This window comes from Aythya ferina (assembly GCF_964211825.1).
Source record: "Aythya ferina genome assembly, chromosome: 4".
Taxonomy (NCBI): domain Eukaryota; kingdom Metazoa; phylum Chordata; class Aves; order Anseriformes; family Anatidae; genus Aythya; species Aythya ferina.
In genome coordinates, this window is record NC_140300.1 from 74,262,547 (window position 1) to 74,284,344 (window position 21,798).

Genomic DNA, 21,798 nt, shown 5'->3' on the forward strand with positions numbered 1-21,798 from the left:
GTTACCATCAGCAGCTTTTGTGTACTTTTTGCACATACATTTTTGTTGTAAGGAGGATTTAAAGTGCATGTGGAGAATATAGCTGTAATCTTGTATTCCTCAGAGAGGAGTTGCACCAGATAAAGATCTCACAGTTTCAACTGGAATTGAAACTGTAAGATTTAAAAATACTTTTTAAAGAAGAATATGTTTAATATAAGTCAGTTTATGCAAAATGAAGCATGAACTTCTGCAGATGAGACAGTCTGTGTAGTGGAATTTGACTACCGAAGGGTTAAAACATACAGCACTTTTTTTTTTTTTTAATTTAGAATAGCAGGCAGATGTAAGTGTGTTGTGTTACCATGGTAATCAGAGCTATAGTCTTAAAGAAGTTACAAAGACAGAGTCAGATGTAACGGTAAAAAAACAGTGATTTTCCTAGGCTGCGCCTTGTTTTGGATGGAAATGCTGGCTCATGCAGTGTTGAGAGTGATCTCATTGGTTCACATCACAATCCTCCCTCTCATTTCTCTCTCTCTCTCCTCTTCTCTCTTTTTCTCTCCAGAATGGTAACACTGCCTTAGCTATTGCTAGGCGTCTGGGATATATCTCAGTGGTCGATACGCTGAAGGTTGTAACGGAGGAGATTACTACCACCACAACTGTGAGTTGCAGCTGCATTAAAATGTTTTTCTTCTTTATTCAGAATGTTGTCTTTCTTTTCTTCCCTCAGATTCCCCATGTACCTCTTTTTACTTTCTAGTTTAAGCCCCCCCTTTTCTGTTAGGTTTTTGCAAAAGTGCTTTCAAAATATCTTTTTAGCATGTAGAAGTGTGTGCAATACATCAGGTTTTACTGATCCAGTTAACAAATTTTATGTGCATACAGAGGGAAAAACAACTACTGAGGGGCAGAGTAAAACTTTTTATCTGGAGATGGGTCTGAGCCACAAATCCAAACTTCCCAGAAGTTTGGGAGTTGTTGTATAGATCCTGCCCTGCTTCTCTATTTGTCTTTTTACCTCTCCCCTTCAGTCTCTTCTTACATTTCCACATTTCTTTTAACACCTGCTGGGGCTCAACCATTGCAGCGCACCACAGCAGGCTTCTTAGCATTTGGACTCTACCAGCTGTGGACTGGTGCCAAGCTTAATGATGCTCACTAGATGGCTCTGAATCGCATCAATCGTTTTTTTCACTCAAGGCACTTTCAGTTCAAATGGATCCTGTTTTTGCAAAATACGGAAGAATTTTTCCTTATGTGTTCAGTCCTCTCACTCTTGGTAATCCGTATTTTTCAGGGTTTGTGAATAGTAGATGCTGTCCATCGGCAAGGTGGTACTGTTGCTTTAAGCCAGGAAAAAACATGTATTTTGACAAACTGAGAGGGGAAGGCTTTCTCTGCTTGTAATTTTACCTCCCATCTACAACTTTTTTTTAGAAGTTAGGAAGGGACAACATCAAAAATAGTGCATCATTTAAGAAATCAATTTTACTATAAATTTCCATTACTGCATTTTATCTTGGAACCTTGTTGTAGGATCCTGCTTTTTTTTTTTTTTTTTTAAATGCAAGTAAGATCAGAAGTCTAGAAAACCTATCAGATCTAGATGTCATTTAGGAGCTCACAGATTGCTTAATAGATGCCACTATTCAATTAGGGAGGGGGCTAGGGGAAGGCAAAGGAATGCACTCTTGTTTAAAGAAATGGGAAAATTTGATTTTGCTGCATGCTGACGGCAAGTCTCCTTGTTATTAACTGAGGAAGATGGAATAAAAGTAGCATGGCATAGGGTTACAAACAGAGTGAGCCATAATTTATTAAAGACCTGCAAAAATCAGACTGAGTCAGGTTTGGACAAGGAATTCCAACATAATTCCAGAAGTCTCTTTGTAAGGACTGTAGATTTTTGTTTGATACTTCTTTCACGTTCTGATTTGACCATCTAGCACATCACACACACACAAGCATAAGCACATACATATCTAGAGATTTAAAAAAATATAAAAGCTAGATAATTTTTTTCAAGAAACATTAGCTCTATTTTCTATAGCATATATATTTTTTTATTCTCAGATGACACCTTTGCTGTTCTTAGTCTATTCTTTGCTGTGTCCTGTCACCCTTTTTCTATTCTGGCCTGACATAAGTTGTAACTTCCTTTCTATTGTACATTGCACACTGCTGTAGAGCCTTGTACCTTGTCATATATACATATAGTATGTTTTGTAATAATAAGGATCCAACTGTGAAAAGACACCTCTGAGTTATTTACTTTGGATAAATGTTTCTTTAAACTTTGAGAGTAGTGGCCTTTTCAACCAGATACCAGATGCTTGAGGTTTAGGGCTGAATCAAATGCTGAAACTTACTTGCATAGCTGAACTCTGATACTTGCATATGAGAGAAATCTGAAATCTTGCACTGTGTCTGTGTACAAACCACTATTTTTAAAAGCCAGGTGGGAACCCTCAGTGAACTCAGCAGATTTTTCAGATGTGAATTTGTCTGAATCTTTTACCTAAGGGATATACAGAATGTAAACCTCTGTTGTTGTTGTTGTTGATGATGGTGGTTACTGTTGATTAAACACAATTTTGAACAAGTGCTAAAAAGGAGGGATAAATAGCAGGCACTCATAGGCACTCCCTGCAATAAAGTTCTCCAAATGATGAGGTTGGTATTGCCAAACCAGCATTTAGCAGTGCAAAAAGGTACTGTCACCATAGCTACTTCATTCTCTGAGGTTGTAGCAGAGTGATGCATGGAGGATGTTAGAGAGGCTGATGCTTTATTAATATTCAAGTCACTGCCATTTGAGATGAGGAAAAAATCTCCAGTGCCAAAGCCTGTGGTCTAACTTTGAACAAATTTTCCTCTTATTTTTACAAGTTTAGTTGTTAGTGGAGCCACATGAATATAAAGCAATAGAGTAAGGTGCACATATTTTCACTCTGCTTAGAGATGAAATGGAAGCAAAACAGAATAAGGTAGACTTTCAAAGGTTTACTGTGCAATAGAGTTTGGGGTTATTTATACAAATAGGCATAGTCTTCTTTTAGACAAATTAATGCATGAGGAGCCTTGTGATTTTTTTATGCTGTACTGCTGTTGAGTAAGCAATTGCTGAACGTGCATGCAGGTTTATATAAATCCATCTGAATTATTCTGTGTGAACACATGAAATTCTGGCCCTGCAAAGAAAGTTTTCAATACAGAAGCTTAAAGTGAAGTCCGGAATAGAGTTCTCAGTGGCCCTAAACAATAGTGAGTGGGCCATTCATGGAACTGGATAAGGATTTCAGATTTTGTATTTGTCATTTTTAATGTGCCTATCAATTAAAAAAATATAAAAATATTTTTGTTTAAAATAACAACAATGAAACAATTCCCAGCTTCTGTTGGGAATTGATGTAGCATTAATAACTCTTACTGAGTTCAGTGTTCTAGAGATGATATTACGGAGTTTTTCTTCTGAAATACAGTCACATACGCACACACACATATACACGCACATTGATTCATTTTTCCAAACTGTGTTTCAGTTGTTAAATTATGTAAAAGTTTTTTTATACTGAAGGGAAAATCAGGAAATAAATACAGTATCATTACTTCTTTGTAAATAAATAATAGTGCCTGAGGTTGTTACTATCCAGGAGCAGTACAAATCTAATTTATGAATAAATTGATGCTGTGATAAATTAACCTTATGTTCTAGGGTATGCAGATCTAAGTGAATGCGAAGACAATACACAAAATACCTGACAGGCAGGGGGGAAGATACTCCATACCTGTAGCTTGTGGATCCATGTGTTGTAGCATCCTTTCACTCCTCTGTTCTTCTAATCCAATGGGTTTTGTACATAAGCCAAACTGGGGAAACAAGTTTTCTTAAATAAATTTTGGTAATACAACAAACATGCAAAAACTAGCATCTGTGACTCCTAGGCAGTCCACTTCTTTCCCCTTTCTTCAGAACTTGATCATCTCCTTCTGCCTTTGTTTTCCACTTTTCTGTTATTTTACCTGGGGAACCTACAAACTGGCAATAGCAAAGCTGTGTTAAAATTTGTGTAAATATTATTATAATGGCAATTAGGATGCCAGGAAACTGGTACTCATGTACACTTTGGTATTTCACTTGAAAAATGCACAGCCCCCCCTTCACTTGGGTTTATTTCTTTAGCATGGTGCCAGTGATATTTTATTATTATTATTATTATTATTTAGTGTAGGATGCATTTGTTAACTCATTGCTGTATTGCTGAAGAGACAAGGTCAATGTCACCTGAACAACAGCATGCTCTCCATCTGTCACAGCTGGCTTTGTCACCCTACTGCAGTTGTATCTGTGAAAAGCTGTAGGCATGCAGGGCGAAAAGTCAAACATACTGGTGGAGGCATTCAGTGAATATAAACGATTTTTTTCAACACAGCACGTGTGTTACGAAAAGCACTGCAGCAGAAACAACTGATTTCCTGAATCATGGTTAAAAGTGAGTTTAGGGGTCCTAATTGGGATTACCATTTGAAACAAATGTCATTGTTCTTTCCATGTACCTCAGGAGAATTGAGAACTGCTGTCACAGTTAAATAAATCTTCAAAACTGTAAAGCAGGCTCTTTAAGCAAATTTCCAAAGTAATTACTCTATTGGTAACTTTGTTAGTTTTGAAAATGCAGTATCTTAGAGTAATCAAGAGTGCCATCTTTGTCAGTTTGTTAGAAAAGGAGAAATATGAGGCAGAGTCTGGAAAATACCTGGTAGGTTTTGTGCGATGGTGACAGCTATTGACTTTGCTGCTTGATATCAATGGGCATTTTCCCAAAATCACGTTGCGTGAAGTCCTGGGGATTTGGCTGACATTAATTAGCACTCGGATTGTACGCTCTTTCACTGCTTCTGCGTATAATGTTAATTTATGCTTGATAGATACCATCCACAATGGGGAGCGAAGTACTACCTCAGGGGGAGTTTCACACCACCGGTCTCCTGACCTTCCCCTCCACGCCAGAGGGGCACATCTGCTGCCACATGCCTCGAGGGGTGATGAGTTCACTCCCCTCCACAGCTCCTCAGTTCAGCTGACTGTACAGAGCTGGGTGGAGCCAGGGAAATATTTATTTTTCTGTTGTGACTAATGCTGTTCTGATCACTGCTCTTGTTTAAGTCCTTGACATTTTGTCTTTTGTATTGGAACACTGAAGAGCTTACTTCAGACAGCTTTCTCACACCTTGCACTTCTCGCAGCTTCTCTCATTGTGTTCTTTATCTACTTTTCTGATGTCTGTCTTGATGCTAAAAGGATATCCACCATTCTTAATTCAGCACCCCTAGGCATCTCGTGTTTCCTCCTTATTTATGCAGATAAAGTCACATATAAGAAAATCTTCTAGCGTTCTCCTGCTCTGTGCTCTTGCACTTTGTGTCTTTTGAGCATGTACTTGGTCCCTGTACCACAAAATCAGAATCTCCAAATAGCATTGTTCTGATGTGTATGTGATTTGGGGGAATACACATGATTTATTAAAGGGATATCATTAATATGCAGTGTAGTCAGTTCTGGGGGGAGTGGAGGAGAAAGAAATGTTTCAAGTGATCTGTGTAGATCCTTCACATCTTTTTTTAGTTTAAAAATTTCACATCATTCATAACTTCATTTCCAAATGCTTTACGATTTAATAATTTCCATACGCCACATGCAACTCTGTGAATCTCTTCTGTAGACATTACCTAATTCATTTTAAAATCGTCTTGGAAACACTGAACCGAATTGTTCTGCATGCACCATTTATAAATAAATTTGCTATGAACTTGCTTTTCTTTCCTTTTTTTTCTTCCTTCTGACCAGCTCATTATCTTTGTGCGTGTGTTGTATTACTTCTCTGCCAGAGTAAATGTCACCTTATACAGCACTGAGAACAGGAGCTTCTGAAGTAATGTTAAACAATATAGTTAGGGGAAGGGGAATCACATTATGAAATGTCTCAACAGATCCTCACTTCTGCTGCTGTTGAAAATACTCTGTTATAAACTTGCTGCCTCTTTTGTTGTTTAATTTGAGGATTGATGATTCTGTCTTTGCAGACTGTAACAGAGAAACACAAGCTAAATGTACCTGAAACAATGACCGAGGTCCTGGATGTTTCAGATGAAGAAGGTGAGCAACTTTAAGTTCCTATTCCATACCACCTATGCCACCTGTAACAGAGGTTTAGGATAGCTGCTTCCGTACATCTTCGTTTTACAGTGCTTGAAATGATGATCTGTGTAATAGCATTTTTTTATGATGTAATCATTATGGCATTTGAATAAGTATGCCAAAAATTGACCCAAACCAAAATGCAACTTCTTTTTTAGAAAAATAAATAAATAAATAAAAGCTTACTATCTTATCTGAACCAAATCAGCAAATGCAAACATTTCTCAACTTGACATTTCAAAATTTAAATGTAAAGCAGTCCCAAAGCTGGATTTGACCCTCCCATAAAGATGAATTTGAGCAGTAAAATTTTTGGATCACAGCCACTTATTTCAGATACACATATCTAGGAGTTCTGCTTAATTGGAAACATTCACATAAGAAGATGCCTAAGGTGGAAGGTGAGGACACTGTTCCCTAGAGGGAGTATTTGGCACACACAAATCACAGATGCATACAGCATGACATAAAGTAACAACATGCTAATAACTTTGGCACTTTGGTCCCAGACTTTATTGTGTGCACAGACGAGAGGCATATGTAGTATCGCTTAACTAAGTCCCAAGAAAATTTCTGTGAACTTCTGTAGGGACTGATAAAGCACTGTGCTTTTAAACAGCACAGAGTTAAGGAAATAGCTTAAAAACATCCCTTTCTAAAAGTTCTTGAATGACATCGTACGAATCTTAATCACTGGGGCAACAAATATATATACATGTACTAGCAAAAATTTTCTAAGTTCTTTTTGATAATCAGAAGTGTAAATTAATACTACAGTATCTTACATAAGTCATATTTTATGGTTACTATTCTTTTGTATAAATAATTTATAGAGAGGTTGTAGCTTCAAAATATCCTAGGGATTTAGGAACACAAGTTCTTTTTTTCTTTTTTCTTTTTTACCATTTCTTCCTTTTTTTTTTTTCTTTTACAAAGAACATGAATGCACTTGTGGTTTTAAATTGTTCTGGAAGTTACTCACATTCATATTCCTAAACTGCTTGTATTACTTTGCGAATTACACTGATAAATGAGTTACACTTGAGAAAGTACTGTGTTTAGGCTCCAGATACTATTTTTTTTTAATGCTTGCAAAGCTGCAAGTCAAAGCAAACAAGTGTTTGTTTTATTTATTTTATATTCAAAATAAGCTATTTTCTGCTGCAAAATGATCACTTAAGTTCTTTGTGTCAGGCTTGTTAATGCTGTGTTTTCTCTGTTTGAAGAACATCCAAATACTTGTATAATTATGATGACAAAAGACCTTTATATTACCTGTAGCCTTATGTTCATTTTGTTTCATTTTCCCCTATTCTCGTGAACTACTGTTTAGCCATCTTTAAATCTGCAAAGCACAGTATGTTTATCTGCTTCTACGGGATTAATATTTAGGGTATTTCTTTTTCTCAAATCAATTTGTATGCTGAACAGCCTTTAAACACTCTGATGATGAACGCTTCAGTGATGGGGAAGTATATAGTTGCAGAGGTGCTGTTAGCAGAAATTCATGGAGTAAGATTTACAAACTTTCTCTTTTTGTTTAACTTGGTTTGTTTGTTTTATTTTTGTGCTGAAGCAACAGAAATTCGCTTAAGCTGGGTGCCTAACACTGCTTTTTTTTGTTACTTATAAAGTGTGGCTGGGCTTGTGTGTCCTGAAAGGTGGGAGGAATAAGGGAAGCCAGAAAATCCAAGATCTGCTACCTGTATCTCTAATTAGTTGGCAGAATTTACCGTGACCATCCAGCATGACTAATGCTCTCCGGTGCATTGAATTAACATTCTCTGCTTCCTGTTACCATCTGACACCTGCTGTTTGTCAATAGCCAGCCAATATGATACAGGTACTCGGGCACGTTGCCTCTCAGGGCTGCACTGAGCACTCACACCAGCAGTGCCTCTGTCTGTGATCCTGCTGCAGGTTGCTAAGCAGGTTGGCCACAATTAAAGCACCTCATGCCATTGTCCTTGTGAAAACAGCTTCTAGAGGCAAAATATTGAGGATGTTGAAAAAATGGCTAATGTGGATGGTATTTATTAGAGGAACATGAAGTAGCTGGGGACAGAAAGAGTGGAGAACTTTTTAATAAAGAAGATGAACTTTAGTGATTGTGTAGTCTTTATAAGTGGCTTGCAATAAAGTTTCTCTAATACTATGTTCTTGGCAGCTTTGAAGTGACATAGTATGTTCTGAAATAAATTAATGTGACATGGTAAACCTGCCAGCTGTAAGCATAAAATGATAAAGTTGAACACAACAAAACTACTGGAGCAAATAAATACTTGAGGTTCCATGGTGGAGCCTGTTCATCCCTGGTGGTTAAGTATTTTACATTTTGCCTGGAAAACAGTTATCTTGCATAATTAGTATACTGTTACAATAATAATACAGTATTCTTACTCCTAAAATCCAGTCCTGGCAGTATAAAGTAAAGGGCCGTATTGTCTGTCAAATATTTTGGCTTGGTATGTAAGTAATTCTTTAATTTTCATGCTTAGCACTAGCATTATTTAGAATTCTTTACTTTTTAGAATACCTTAAAAATCCTACTTCATCTGCTCAAGGCTTATTATGTGGGTCTAAATATGTGAGATACTCTGTGGCATTAATGAGCCTTTCCTGCTCTGTGACTGTGCAGTTTTATTTTGCAGTTTATTTATATACCACATAAATACACACATGCACACGTGTTTCTTACTGCTGCTTTCTTTGCTTGTAGTACTGCCAACCATGAGGAGTGTTTAAGGATAGTCATACATTGTTAAATCACTGTTCGGAAGGTGATGGTCTGATATTGGGGGGGAAAAAAAAAAAAGGTTAAGAATGTGCTGCTCAGGATTACACTAGATTCCCACAGGCATAGATGTTAAGTGATGTGGTTCCTGTAATACATATCCAAGCCAGCAGAAATGCCTTGTGTGCATACAGTCGAACTATAAAAATGTGCATTTTTAAGCATTGTATCCGATTTTGCCATTTGTTTGTACTGTGACAAGTTTTAGTTCTGTTAAAGCTGTTGCCACGAAAGAAGCAATTTGCACTTGAGGTGTCCTTGCAGCAGAAATGGGCAAGTACTGCAGAGTATCTTTTAAAATTTGAGTGAAATCTACAGAATTAGAGAAGTTAAGCACAGGCAAATGTTTCTGCTAGGACTAAGCCAGTGCAGACACACTACGAAATCTAGACTATTTTTTTCTCTCATATGTTAATATCATATTGAGGAATATGTTGCTGTTCATCTCTTCTCATCTCTTATATTATTTTTGTGGCTAAAGAACTGTACAGACTGCTGATGATTTACCTTTGCGAATCCCATCTGAGACAGAACAGTAAGTGTAGTACTATACAGACCAGTCAGTAGGTCAGGTTATCAAAGAGCTCTCACTTATGTCTGTTTGCACCTCTATCTGCAACTGTTTTCAACCCATTTACCTTTTATAAGGCTTCACTGTCTCTCTGAGAACAAGTTCTGGCTGCTGCAAGTTGTCATGGGTCTAAACCACAGGTTTCCGTATCCTGCATTATGTCAGCACAAACGTTGCACCATGTGGTGAACCAGCCCTGAGAACTAATGTATCCAGAAATGAACCTTTGTTTTTACAAGCTGTTTCTCAGCTTGTAAACTTGACTACTTTTGCAGGCAGAAGGGAATAGAAAAGGTGAAGTAGAAGGTGAGACACCATGGGAGTGGCAACATGCCCCTCAGATGGCTATCGTAAAGGTCAGGTCACACCGCACAGCCATTAATGCTGACACTTTCATTGCAAAGAAGGGTTAGACAAAAGTCAAGCAAACTGTCACGTGCCAGTAGTCAATGGAGTCTCAAAAATCAGATGGCACCACAATATCCAAAGAAAAAGCATCCTTATCATGAGAGTGCTTGTCTAAAAGTTGGTAGAGATTCACCCCAGTGCCTGGTTGAAACACAGGGTTGTTGTTTTATTTATTTTTGTTTGTTTGTTTGTTTGTTTTTTCAGAAATTTGTATTTCTTGAAAAAAATCTAAAGGCCATAAAGGCATCTTAAAAAGAAAGACAGTAGGACATTGAATTTGTTGAAATATTCATAAAAATGGAAAAAGCATCATCTCATGTCCTTAAATAATTAAAAAAATAAATATATGCTAATACCTATATATGGTAGTGCCCCTGGGTCAGACTGTTGCATTCTTCCTCTCACAGAGTTGCTCCCTTTTTTCCCTTTTAGTTGTCAGGCTTGATCAAAATTGTGATACTGCATCATTTAAATGTATCCATGGTAACAGTGTCTGCATAACAGCGGGGTTTGCTATCCCTTCATGGCTGTGCACCAGTGACAGTGGTGTATCTGTATACTATTGCACTGCCTAAGGACAACAAAAATGTGATCTTAGATTCTAAAAAAACCCAACAGTCTACAGCTAATCCATACCCATTTACATCAGATTTATGATTTTTAAAAATATCCATTTTATGGATTAAAAGTAGACCATTTTTTTTTTCATTCTAGACAAAGTGTCAATGAACAGAACTTCCAAAGTTGCTTATTAAGTCTGGTTCAGATACACATGATCGATGGAATCAGGCCAGAAGTTACTGCTTTGCAGATACACAGTCCTGTAGGGTTCAGGAATTTATTGGTGATTCCAGAGTGACCCTGGCGAAGTTAGTGTAATTGTCTTGGACCAGTTGTTGAGTGGAATAATGATAAGCTGCTTTGCCTGGCCCTTTGGGACCATGGAAGAAAATGCTGCATGCATCTGTCTACCTGTCTTTGTAACTGCTTGTCTGGAGCTAACAGACTACCTCATTGGTATTATGAATATTGTTATTATAAAATGATAATGTGCTCTGATGCCCCAAAATATTATTTTGTCAAAGAGAACATTTTCTGTTTGTGGTAACTGCAGTTTGCACATTGATAAAAATACTGAATTGCACAATAGTGTCTCTAACAGCAGTAAACAATGCTAAAATGTAGCAGCGAGTACATTAACGCTACTGTCATGTGAGAGAAACGAGCAGTTAAATCTGGGCAGAATTCATTGATGTTGTACATGCACATCATTCCAATGAAATAGTGGCTTAATTAATGGAAGACTTAAGGAGTAATTTGCCTAATAAAACCTGGAATTTAAAGTTGAAGTCAGAAACTGTTCCTGGTAAGAATTCCGTAAGGTGCTGTTAGTGCACGCTAAAACACTGTAAATTCAGAATAACACCACTGAATTCATTCACGCTCTAAATTAAGCATCTTATAACTAGTGGTATAAAATATACCCAAAGACAGTTGATATACAGAAGTAAATCAGAAGCTATGTATTGATAATTCAACTGAAAAAGGGAAAGAAACGTGCTCACAAAGAAATAGGAAGTGAGTATTAATTCTTAAAACTTTACTAACGAGAACCTGCACAGAAAATATGCCTATATCAATCCCAATTTTTTAAATTATTTTCTATGTTTTAGATGCCCTAAAAGATTTGTTTTACGGATGGTTTACATTTACAGCTGGATCATTTTAACAAGGTCATCCATGATGATGAGAGTTGGTTCCCTGAAATTAGTTATACTTTATCTTTCTGCCTGAGCAAAAGGAGGATTTAAAAAAGAAATTCTTAAAAGTGTCAGATATGCCAATACCACAGCAAATGTGAAGAATGGTAGCCTTTTTTTTTTTTCTGTGTTGTGTTAAAGTGAAAGGTTCTCAGTCTAATAGTTAGCTGCTCAATTTTTCTCTTATAGCTTTATTGACATTGTTGCTAGGATCCGTAAAGGAAAAAAAATACAACAAAGGCTTACTTGAATTTTTCCACTGAAATCTTTCAGACAGAATATAGCTTTCATTTCTTTTTTTATATCTGGTATTGTCATTACAAAGAAATTAGACCTATTTTTATTGGGATAGAATTTGCTAAAGATTCCTCACTTGTCAACATTTTAGTACTGAAAAATAGGAGATTGTGGGTAGGCTGCAAAAATGTTGGCAAGTTTTAGAGAAACTGATGTTCTTCATTTGCTTCAGTGTTGTTGACAAAAAATAGAATTGACCAGATTAGCAATAATAAATGATGTCAGTGAAATCCGTAGGCACGATCAAAAGTACAAACACGTTTGTTTGTGCACAGAAGGAATAATGCATGCGCATGACCAGGAGACACTACTGTATTTACTTATATGTTCTGTCCTAAATGGTTACTTTATGAGCAGTGTTGAGCCTTGCATTATTTTCTGCAGAGATCGAAGTTACATGGGGAGCTACAACAGATTGTTCATTCAAGCAAATCAAATCACATGTTAAAAAGGGGAAATGTATTTTTGACTAGTCATACCCAGCTGATCGGAAGATGTCTTCAAAGCTACTGGATGTCATTCCTACTCCTGGATGGTTAAAAAAAAGTATGCTTTTGCATTTGCATTAACCTTAATTAGCTGAAGATTGTCCCAATCAGAGGAATGTTACCCAATCCTTGCACAGCAGGTATTTCGGGCAGTTGTTCCCTCGGGAACAACATGGCTGTGACTTGTGTGTCCGCATATAACATTTTATAAATCTTATAAAAAGTGCTACGTGAAAGAGAGGTACTTGCCATGTGAATTTCGTAAAGGCAAAATTAGTAAGTAATCTGTATCCTTGGTAAGAAGGAAAAGACCATTTCCCCATCGTTTTCACATGAACAAGTGCAGAATCTTGGTGAAGGCTTGTTCTGAGTCACAGATGTCCATACAGCTAGAGCAAACTTTCCTTGCTTAGTGCCCCATGTAAGTGTTTCATATTGAGAGGAAATTTCATATTTCGTAGATAACACTTACCTGATTTAAAGTGAATTTTCTTCTTCCATGAGAATAAAGCACCATTCTGGGGGGGAACAAAAAGCTGAATCAGTTCTCCAGCACCTTCCCCAATGTGTTCTTTTAATGACATTTCCTGCCCAGAAATCTCTGAGGGATCTGCTTTATTGCTCCTCTTGAAGCCATGCAAGGCACTCATTCAAGTCCCAGGCTGACCGTACATCCCATGGTAGCCCCACCACACCCCAGACTTGTCAGCATGCCAGTTAATATGTGTGACCTTCCAAGGTTTCTGTGGCTTAGAGAGGCAGGAATAGCTTGTCCCGCTCCAGTTCTAGAAAGGTAGTGCTTTTCTTCTTTGTTACCTAGATCCAACTTAGCAGCTTTATAAATAGCACAGCTGTTACCTCTTGCATTTCAGGGAAACTCCTCGTGTGGGGGAGCCATTAAACAGAGGAGCGACTTCAGGGAACTGGAGGTGGCCGAGAGAAGTGTCAGAGAAACTGTGTTATGCATTTCTGTTGAGATGCTTACATCAGGACTTACATATTGCAGTAAAAAATCACGCTTACCGTGGCTGTCCCTTCTCCATCTGTGACTTCTAAGAAGCAGCACGTATGCGGGGAGCTGTAGACTTATCTGCATGTAGCAGAGAAAACAGTAATTTTGGCAATCTCACACGGCTGTGTCTGGCTTTAAAAACATCTCTTAAAGGCAATTTCTGGCAGTTTCTATCACAGCCCTCCTTCTTTCGTTTTTTAACCTTTTCCTACATCTTCTGTATGTTTTGTTAGAAACAGATCCAAAGGAATTCTCCTGCAGAAATTGCCTTAAATAGCAGGAGAGCACTGAGGGAACAGCCCCAGTCACTGCTTCCCCAAAAGAGTTGATGCTGTAGGTGTGTATCCAGAGTGTGGTGGTATAAAATTTAAAGCTGCTTATCTGATCTAGCATTTGCACGGTTCCCTGTGACAGTAAGGAGGATATTATTATTATTATTATTATTGTAAAATAATAATTGTAAAGAAATAATTTGTAAAGAAATAATATGTGACCAGCATAAACGGAAGAACAAAAGATGGGTAAGAGTCATCATACAACATTGCTGACTTGAGCAAAAATTTGATTAGTTGTGGATTTTTATGAGCTGGCTGTTTGAGTCTGTTTAATGCAATCTCTGAAAACAGCTCTGTGTAGCTCTTACAGTGCCTGGCAATGGTATTTACTCAGCTCCCTAATCTAGGCGAGGAGAAAAACCTCCAGGCAGCTGTATTTTGAAAGGGCTGGTGAAGGGAAGGTTCTCGTTCATGCTGGGTGTGCTTTTTGTGTGCCTGCCTGCCTAGCTGTGCTGATTGCTCCTCGTGTTTCATGGTGGTGTGAGGCTCCATCAAGCTGCCCGCAGGCCAGCAGTATAACACCACTGCTGCTCGTCTGGTTTAGTTTCTGTGGCAGCAGCATCTTAAAGGTTCGGGGTCCTCAGAGAAGTAGCTGGTCAGTTTTTTGGGGCACATCTACAGCACAGAACAGAGCAGAGGGGAAAACTTCCCCCATCTTGGTTGTGGGGGTACCTCTCGGGTGAGCTGCATGACCATGCTGCTGGCTTAGGGGCTCCTGCCGTGGGACAGCTCACTGCTCACATGCAGCCCTCAGTTGCTGTGGCTGTCGTGCTTGTGAGCCACTGTGTTTGCACAGCTCAGTACTCTGGTACACATGGATTCGCCAGCACAAGAACCTCCGAGCTGTGCTTCGCTGCTTAAAGTAGTTATGCCCTTGGTTGGCTTGGTTAAGACAAAGATTTAAGACCAACAGAGCAACCATTTAATGTAGTTTTCACTTGCCCATTACTGGTTTCTTTATTGGGCCTTCCTCGCCTTAAACATAGTGTCTAAGTCCTAAAGCTTACTGAATTTTCAGGTTCTGATTCTCAGATTTACTGTCTCTTTTATTCCACCTCTACAGCCTGTTTTCTTCTCTCCTTTCCCTGTCTTTACTCACCTTGGATCCGGTGCTTCAAAGTGTGCTAACTGTACAAAACGTATGATTTGGGGAGTGTGGGGTGCTTGCATTTTGTTGCAAGGCATTAGTTTGACCACTGGAAGCAGATTAATGGACTAACTGGATCACTCGTGAGAGTGCAGTGGGACCATGACACTTTGTGTGTTATGGCAAAGCTGCCCGTTGTATTGGGAACCATTGGCACTCTGCAAAATAAAAATAATAGCAGCAACAAGTGCAGGAACTCAAATATTTGCCATTTTTTGTTTAATACTAAATATAGAGGGTTGGAGATTTTTTGTTTGACTTCTGTTGTTCAAGCGTCCTTTCCAGTAAATCCCCAGTGTTTCTTTTAGCAGAGTCCAGCTGATTGGTATTTCTGTCTATTTTCCTTCTGTTCATAACTCCCTAAAGGAGAAGACATTGTTCAGAAAGTCAGATTTGGACAAAATCTTTAGAGATATTTGAGAGATGAGCAGTGGCCGGGATGAAAATGGAAATTGGAAAATTTTGCACTGGAAATCTGGTAAGATCAGTGTAAAGGGCTATGTGTGTCATGAACTGCTTAGTAAGTGGAGAAAACAAGACTGCCATTACCTTGGTGGGGAATGTGAATGAAGCATTTCCAGCATGATTAAAAGGGGCCATTTCTTGTACTGCTACAAAACTGCCATCCAGTAAAATGTGCTGTATAAAGAAGCTCATGGTCAGCTGAATGTGTAATTTCTTCTCAGCAGATAACAAATCTGTGTATGTTTTTGTACAAATTCCAGCACAATGAGTTGGCTGAGATTCAGAAGTAGAGCTGTGTGAGATATTTTAATGACAACACTGAGATATTTTAATGACAACTCAGAGTTACTGGCAGGATGAATGAGTGCTTTTTACACAAACTTAAAATAATTCCCATTGTGTATGTGCAGTTGCCCTGCAGACCTGACATTAAGACTCTCAGATAAGCACGGTTGTATGAAGAGTTATGCTGCTGCACAATTATTTGTATTTATACTTAAACACTTTTTTTTTCATATACTAGGCCATGCAGGTTTTTTTTAGGAGTTTTGGTGTCATTCAGTGAAGAAGGAAGGGCGCAGGGCTTTGTGGGGAGTGATATTAACTTCTGGTTGCCTCACTCAAGACTAGTACACTAGCAAGTAAGCTGCATTACCAACAGATAAATGTTCTGAAGGCATCATGAACAAAGGCTGAGAGAGCTGGCAATGTTTAACCTGAAGAAGAGAAGGCTCCACGGAGACCTTATTGTGGCTTCACAGTACTTAAGGGGGCTTATAAAAAAGATTGAGAACAAATTTCGCTTGGTCAGATAATGACAGGACAAGGGGGAACGGTTTTAAACTAAAAGAAGGAAGATTTATGTCAGAGCTTAGGAGGAAATTCCTCGCTCAGAGAGTGGTGAGGCCCTGGCACAGGCTGCCCAGAGAAGCTGTGGATGCCCCATCCCTGGAGGTGTTCAAGGCCAGGTTGGATGAGGCCCTGGGCAACCTGACCTAGTGAGGTGTGTCCCTGCCCATGGCCGGGGTTAGAGCTGGATGGTCTCTAAGGTCCCTTCCAACCGAGCCATTCTGTGATTCATGCATACTCCTACTGCTGCTTACAGATGTTCACATCATACAAAACTGCGAGTGTTACTTAGACCCGTTATTGACAACTCTTAGATGAGAAGCCAAAGTTGAAATAAGAGCAGAGATTTGATTTTTTAAAGGATGTGGGTGTGATGGAAGTGGTGAAGATTTCGCCTTTGTTTCTGTTATAGCTGGAATGTCCGGCGTGATTACCAGTATCTAGTTATTCACAATATAACTTGATATTCCTTTTATTGTTTGATTAACATCATTGCCTTTAATATCTTCCAAGTTTTCACTAAGCCCTCTGCTTTATAATTTGACATTCCCAGGAAACAGGAGGCATCATCTGTCAGAAGGCAGGAAACATGCCATGATTAAATGCATTTCATTGTTTTCTGTGAAACTGTGCCCAGTTTCTCCCTCTTAATGTGGGCAGATGGAATTTTCAAGAGCTGTTGTTTTTAAACTGAAAAGATTTAGGGCTCACTTTTATATATAATACTTGTGTACACACATAAAAAAAAATATCTTTAAAATCCCCAAACTTACATGTTTTTTGGTGAAAAAAATAAAAATGATTTATTTATTAGCTGAAACATCAAGCTAGACAAACTAACTTGATTTGTTTTATGAAAACAAATACCAAGTTTTCTTCCTTTAGGAGTGAGCACCACTCATGTACTTTGTTGTGCTAAGATTTTGCAGGGAAAAGAGAAGGGTGCTCTACTAGAAATGGCAGCAGTAGCATTAATTGTTTTTGGCAGCCTTGCTTTGTTAGCTCTTCAGATCACACAGGAGGCAACTGTCCTGATGCCCAATGAATTCTGTTTGTAACAGTGCAGAGACCACTTGTCTAACCCTTGCAATCCTTTGTGTTTCTGAGCATATCAGGGTGAATTCCTGCAGCTGGGACGTGTAGCTGCTGATTACTGCTCCTGTATGAAAGCTGCAGTCTTCTTCACATAACTGAACAGGAGCTTCAGGTTCTTCACACTTGCCAGTGCAGCTGAGAAAATGAGAAAAACTGAACACATCGATGGCCAGCCTGGGGTCCTGTTGTGTGCTTCTGTGGGCCACACCAGGCTGCTGGCAGGCTCACCCTAACCAAAAGTGGCTGAAATACTTAACGTCTCCTTGAATAAACTGTGGAGAGAAACTGTCTTGCAAATAGGAATGAAAAGAAACACCTACATGCTGCTTGGCAATTGAAGCTGTTTTGTTTGTCTGCCAGCAAAAGCAAACGATGACTTCATATAGACAGAATTTCCTTGGGAAAATCATTTTGGGCCTGAAATTTCAAGTTATATGTGCAAAAAGGTTACTGTATCAAATAACCAATTATCATTTAGGCTTTGATTCATTGTGATTTTGGATTAACAATCAGTAGCATCTACATATGTGAATTTATTTCCAGATTCTGGATATGGCCATGTTTTAGAAATAATAATCTTTTGCATATCACAGAATGATGTTGGACCTTGGGTGAGATGTCCTCATATGAAGAGGTATTTGGTCAATGGAGAGTTTGAATTAGGATTTGCAACTGCCAGGCATAAGTCTAGAGAAAACACTTTTTCCGGTGAAAACATGTAGCATGCAGTCAAATATATGGCAATATTTAATCTTAAGCTTCCCAGTTGTGATACAACATACCTGTGACTAGAGAGCTAAAAAAGATGAAGTGGTGGACAGACCATGCTTTACAGAATAGCAAAGAAATTTGCCCCTTGACAGTATGTGCAACAGCAAAAAATAGATTAAATACAATTGTTTATTCACCTTTATTTATTTTAATTTCCTTTAATCCTGCTTGATGTGCTAGCTTTATTAAATACATTAATTGCTTGTGGATTGCAGTGTTTCCTGAGTGGGAAATGCCTTCCTGTAATTGTGCCATTCAGTTGTTGATCCCCGTGTGCAAATAAAATCAAACGTGTGTGTGCTTATCCCTGTCCTTTCTGTGTTTGGTTTAAAGGTGATGATACAATGACAGGAGATGGAGGAGAGTACCTTAGGCCAGAAGACCTCAAAGAACTCGGAGATGACTCTTTACCAAGCAGCCAGTTCTTGGATGGTATGAACTACCTGAGGTACAGCTTGGAAGGAGGGCGATCTGACAGGTATTTGCCTGGACACGTTTTCTTGTGGCAGTTCTACACACATTTTGTTGTAAGTGTTTGAAATTCCTTTCTCAGTGTCTCTAAATCAAGGGAGACATCGGATGCAATTGTCAAGATTTCTGCATTAGATAGGTCAGTGTGCCAGTCGCCACTTCATAGGAGAAGGTGTGGTCAGGAGGAATATCTCCTAACCAGTCCAGAAACGAATACATCTGGCACTAATACTGTATGCAGAATCTAGAGAAGAATTTGTTTCTGATTCTTGAAAAAGCATGGCTTGCTTTATTGCCCTTGTGGTCAGGCAAAGGAAGAAGAGTCTAGCTGTGTATGGAAAGGGCTCATGAATCATCCTGATCTCCTGACGTGAGTGAGGGAATGGGTGGGTGGACAGGGTCTTTTAGCAATAGGTGAGCTGACTTTTTGGAGTAGTTCATGGGGAACTGAGATTCATTAAAAACAAACAATCAAACAAAAAACAACAACAAAAACCTTGGGATCTTGGCAACAGAAAGTATTTGTAGTGTGAAAGTATTTGAAAACTTCGTTTTCCAGTCTTGATTGTTATTTTGGCAGCATTTCTGAAGCTCAGTGGAATCAGTTGGATCCATTCTGTTTACTTCAGTAGGCTGTGAATTGCTCCTGGAACAAAAGATGTCAGGAAACAGTTTAGTTTGCTTCACAGCATGTGTAAATCTCTCATCACTGAGGTCTTATAAACTCGGAGTCTTTGTTGGTTTTTAGACAGCTCCAGTGAATCCACTGAAAACAAAGTGACTGTGTTGCTTTTGAGTCTCAGAAGATGTTTATGAACTGCATCAGAGTGCTTAAAAATCAAACCCTTTTATTACGCTTTTTCAATGGTAACAACATGTTTTTTTTTTAAGATGTTGTATGGGAGTGATTGTGCTGGCAAGTGTTAAGTTAGTTTTTGCTCTCATTTAGAATAATTTAACTTTTAAACACTGTCAATGGATTTCAGTAGATTTTCACAGCCATATAATTGATGTGTCCTATTTTGTGTTTTATGAAAGTGATTTCACATTATTTATCAGACATGGTTATATTGAAATGAAGCAAAATGATAAAGGCAGAAAGAATGGAAAAAAAGGACATTTTCTAACTCCATTTTCTAACTCCATTTTCTGTCACCGTCAGGTTACTGGTTGTAAGAATTTTCAGACTGCTTGCATTAGTTTGGTTTTGCTTGTGATTTTCATTGCATCACACTGATGTTGGTTTTTCAAGAAATTCAGCAAAGCAAAATAATGTTAGCAGCCTATACTCACATAATTTTATGCATTAAACAATTTGATTTGAAAACATACATATTTTTTTCTGTTGTAACCATCTTCCCTATTTATTTTATTTCTCTCTCCCCTTCATTCTTTTTCATATGCTTTCATAGCACCATGCCCAGGTAGGTATTACATAGCATGAAAACGTCGTCTCTATATCCTTTCATGGCACTTGTCTCTCTTCATCCATTTTGGAGGCCTGCTGTGGGGCTGGAATGTTGACCTTAAGAACCAAACAAAACACATTGTTGGAGGTTGGTTGTAGTCTTAAATGAGAATGGTATGCAGAGGTAAATAAAGGTACCACAGTACTGTCTGTCTAGGAAGGTCACAGTGTGACGTAGCCACTGTCCCAGAGAAACTTCTCTGAAGCTACGTGAGATTGATCGCAACTGGTAGCTGTCCTCCTGTCATCGTGCTGCTGGGAAAGTCAGCTGTTCTCATTTTTATGTGGAGAAACAGGGGTAGAATAAAAAAAAACAATAGAATTGACTACATGAGGTGGATTCTCCTGAATATGGAGAAAAAGAACTGATTCAGGCCACATTGGATCAGCAGTATTTTTGTGTTCCTTCCACCTCTCTGGCTCATGACTGCTGAGAGGAAGGCTTTCAGTCTGAATAGTGAAATATTTTCAAGGCCAATTTATACAGTTTTCAATGATATCAGCTCTTTTCCCAAGTTTGTGAAACACCTTATGCTTCCCACAGTGACAGATACACTCACCTGGGCTAGAGATTGCTAGATCTCTGACTCGGCTGGAAAGTGGATGCGTACAATGTGGTCCTCTAGTCAACCAGATTAGAAACTTGGCTAGATTTTGCTGCTTTTCTGGGCTTTGTGCAGCATTTAGGACAGGTGATGTTGCATGCCTGTGCGTTACCTAACACAGGCAAGACACTCTTCTGTTGGGAGCTTTGCAGGGCTGCTGGATTCCACAGTTCAAAGAGGAGAGTGTTATTGATCACAAGCTCTGGGGCTGAGATTTATCAGCTGGATTTGGAAAGAATCTGCACTTAGACAGTAGTGTCACTGGTTACTCAGGGTCATATTTTAATAATAAAAAATAATAAACAGTTGGTTCTGTCCAACAGCACTACAGTTCCATAACTGGGCTGTTATTTCAGTCAGCGTCTCTGTTCCTAAATCTCAGAAGCACAGGCTTGAACTGCTGGTTAGCTCTCCATGTAGCTGGTACAGTGCACAGAAGAGGGGCAGCAGCATCTGAACTAGTTTTGAAATAAAGTGTAGTAAAAAATTAAAGTAATTTGGTACAGACCTTAGTCGTGCTTGTGCACACCTTGTCTATTGAAGAAGTCCATCCTGTGAGTGCATTGGGTGTGTACTGGAGCGCACACAGATGTGCCACGTACTGGATACGTTCTGGCCGTGGTGGTGGTAGTAATGTCAGGTACCTGCAGGAGAATACGGACAACATCACCATACAGTAAAACAGTCAAATCTAGGACATACTTCTGGTCGTTTAGTCCCTGTCCAGGACATGACATTAGCTGAATGGCAGAACCTACAACCTGGATGGTGAACTTCTTGCAAGCATTGCATGGCACAGCAAAGCAGTTCTGAAAGTGTTGAGTATTAAAATCAATAAAGTGTAATGATGGCAAATGGGGTCTGCTACTGGAGCTCGCTTTCCACCCAAAGAACAAATGTTCACCAAAGTACTGTTGTTATGAGTAAACTACATGTACTCTGCCTACTTAGTTCACCCTAAAATGTTTAACCAGAGTACCCTTCTGTCAAGAGTTCCTGTCATAATTTTTTTCTGAAATCATTATATGAAAACAGGGTGAACTACTTGAAATCAAAATAAGTTTTGTTGTTTGTTTTA

The 21,798-nt window shown here is 38.7% G+C and overlaps 1 protein-coding gene across 34 annotated transcripts in view; it reads left to right on the plus strand.

Moving 5' to 3' along the window:
* ANK2 (ankyrin 2) overlaps nucleotides 1–21,798 on the plus strand; it is a 339,161-nt gene that overhangs the window by 257,098 nt on the left and 60,265 nt on the right. For 30 of the 34 annotated variants that reach the window (XM_084518971.1, XM_084518993.1, XM_084518982.1 and 27 more), the window contains 3 exons: nucleotides 548–646; nucleotides 6,070–6,142; nucleotides 18,510–18,654. In XM_084518971.1, the coding sequence (XP_084375097.1) occupies nucleotides 548–646; nucleotides 6,070–6,142; nucleotides 18,510–18,654 (317 nt within the window). Of the gene's footprint in view, nucleotides 1–547; nucleotides 647–6,069; nucleotides 6,143–7,615; nucleotides 7,697–18,509; nucleotides 18,655–21,798 lie in introns of all 34 variants that reach the window. The other 4 variants (XM_084518975.1, XM_084518977.1, XM_084518999.1 and 1 more) reach the window with 1 other exon arrangement.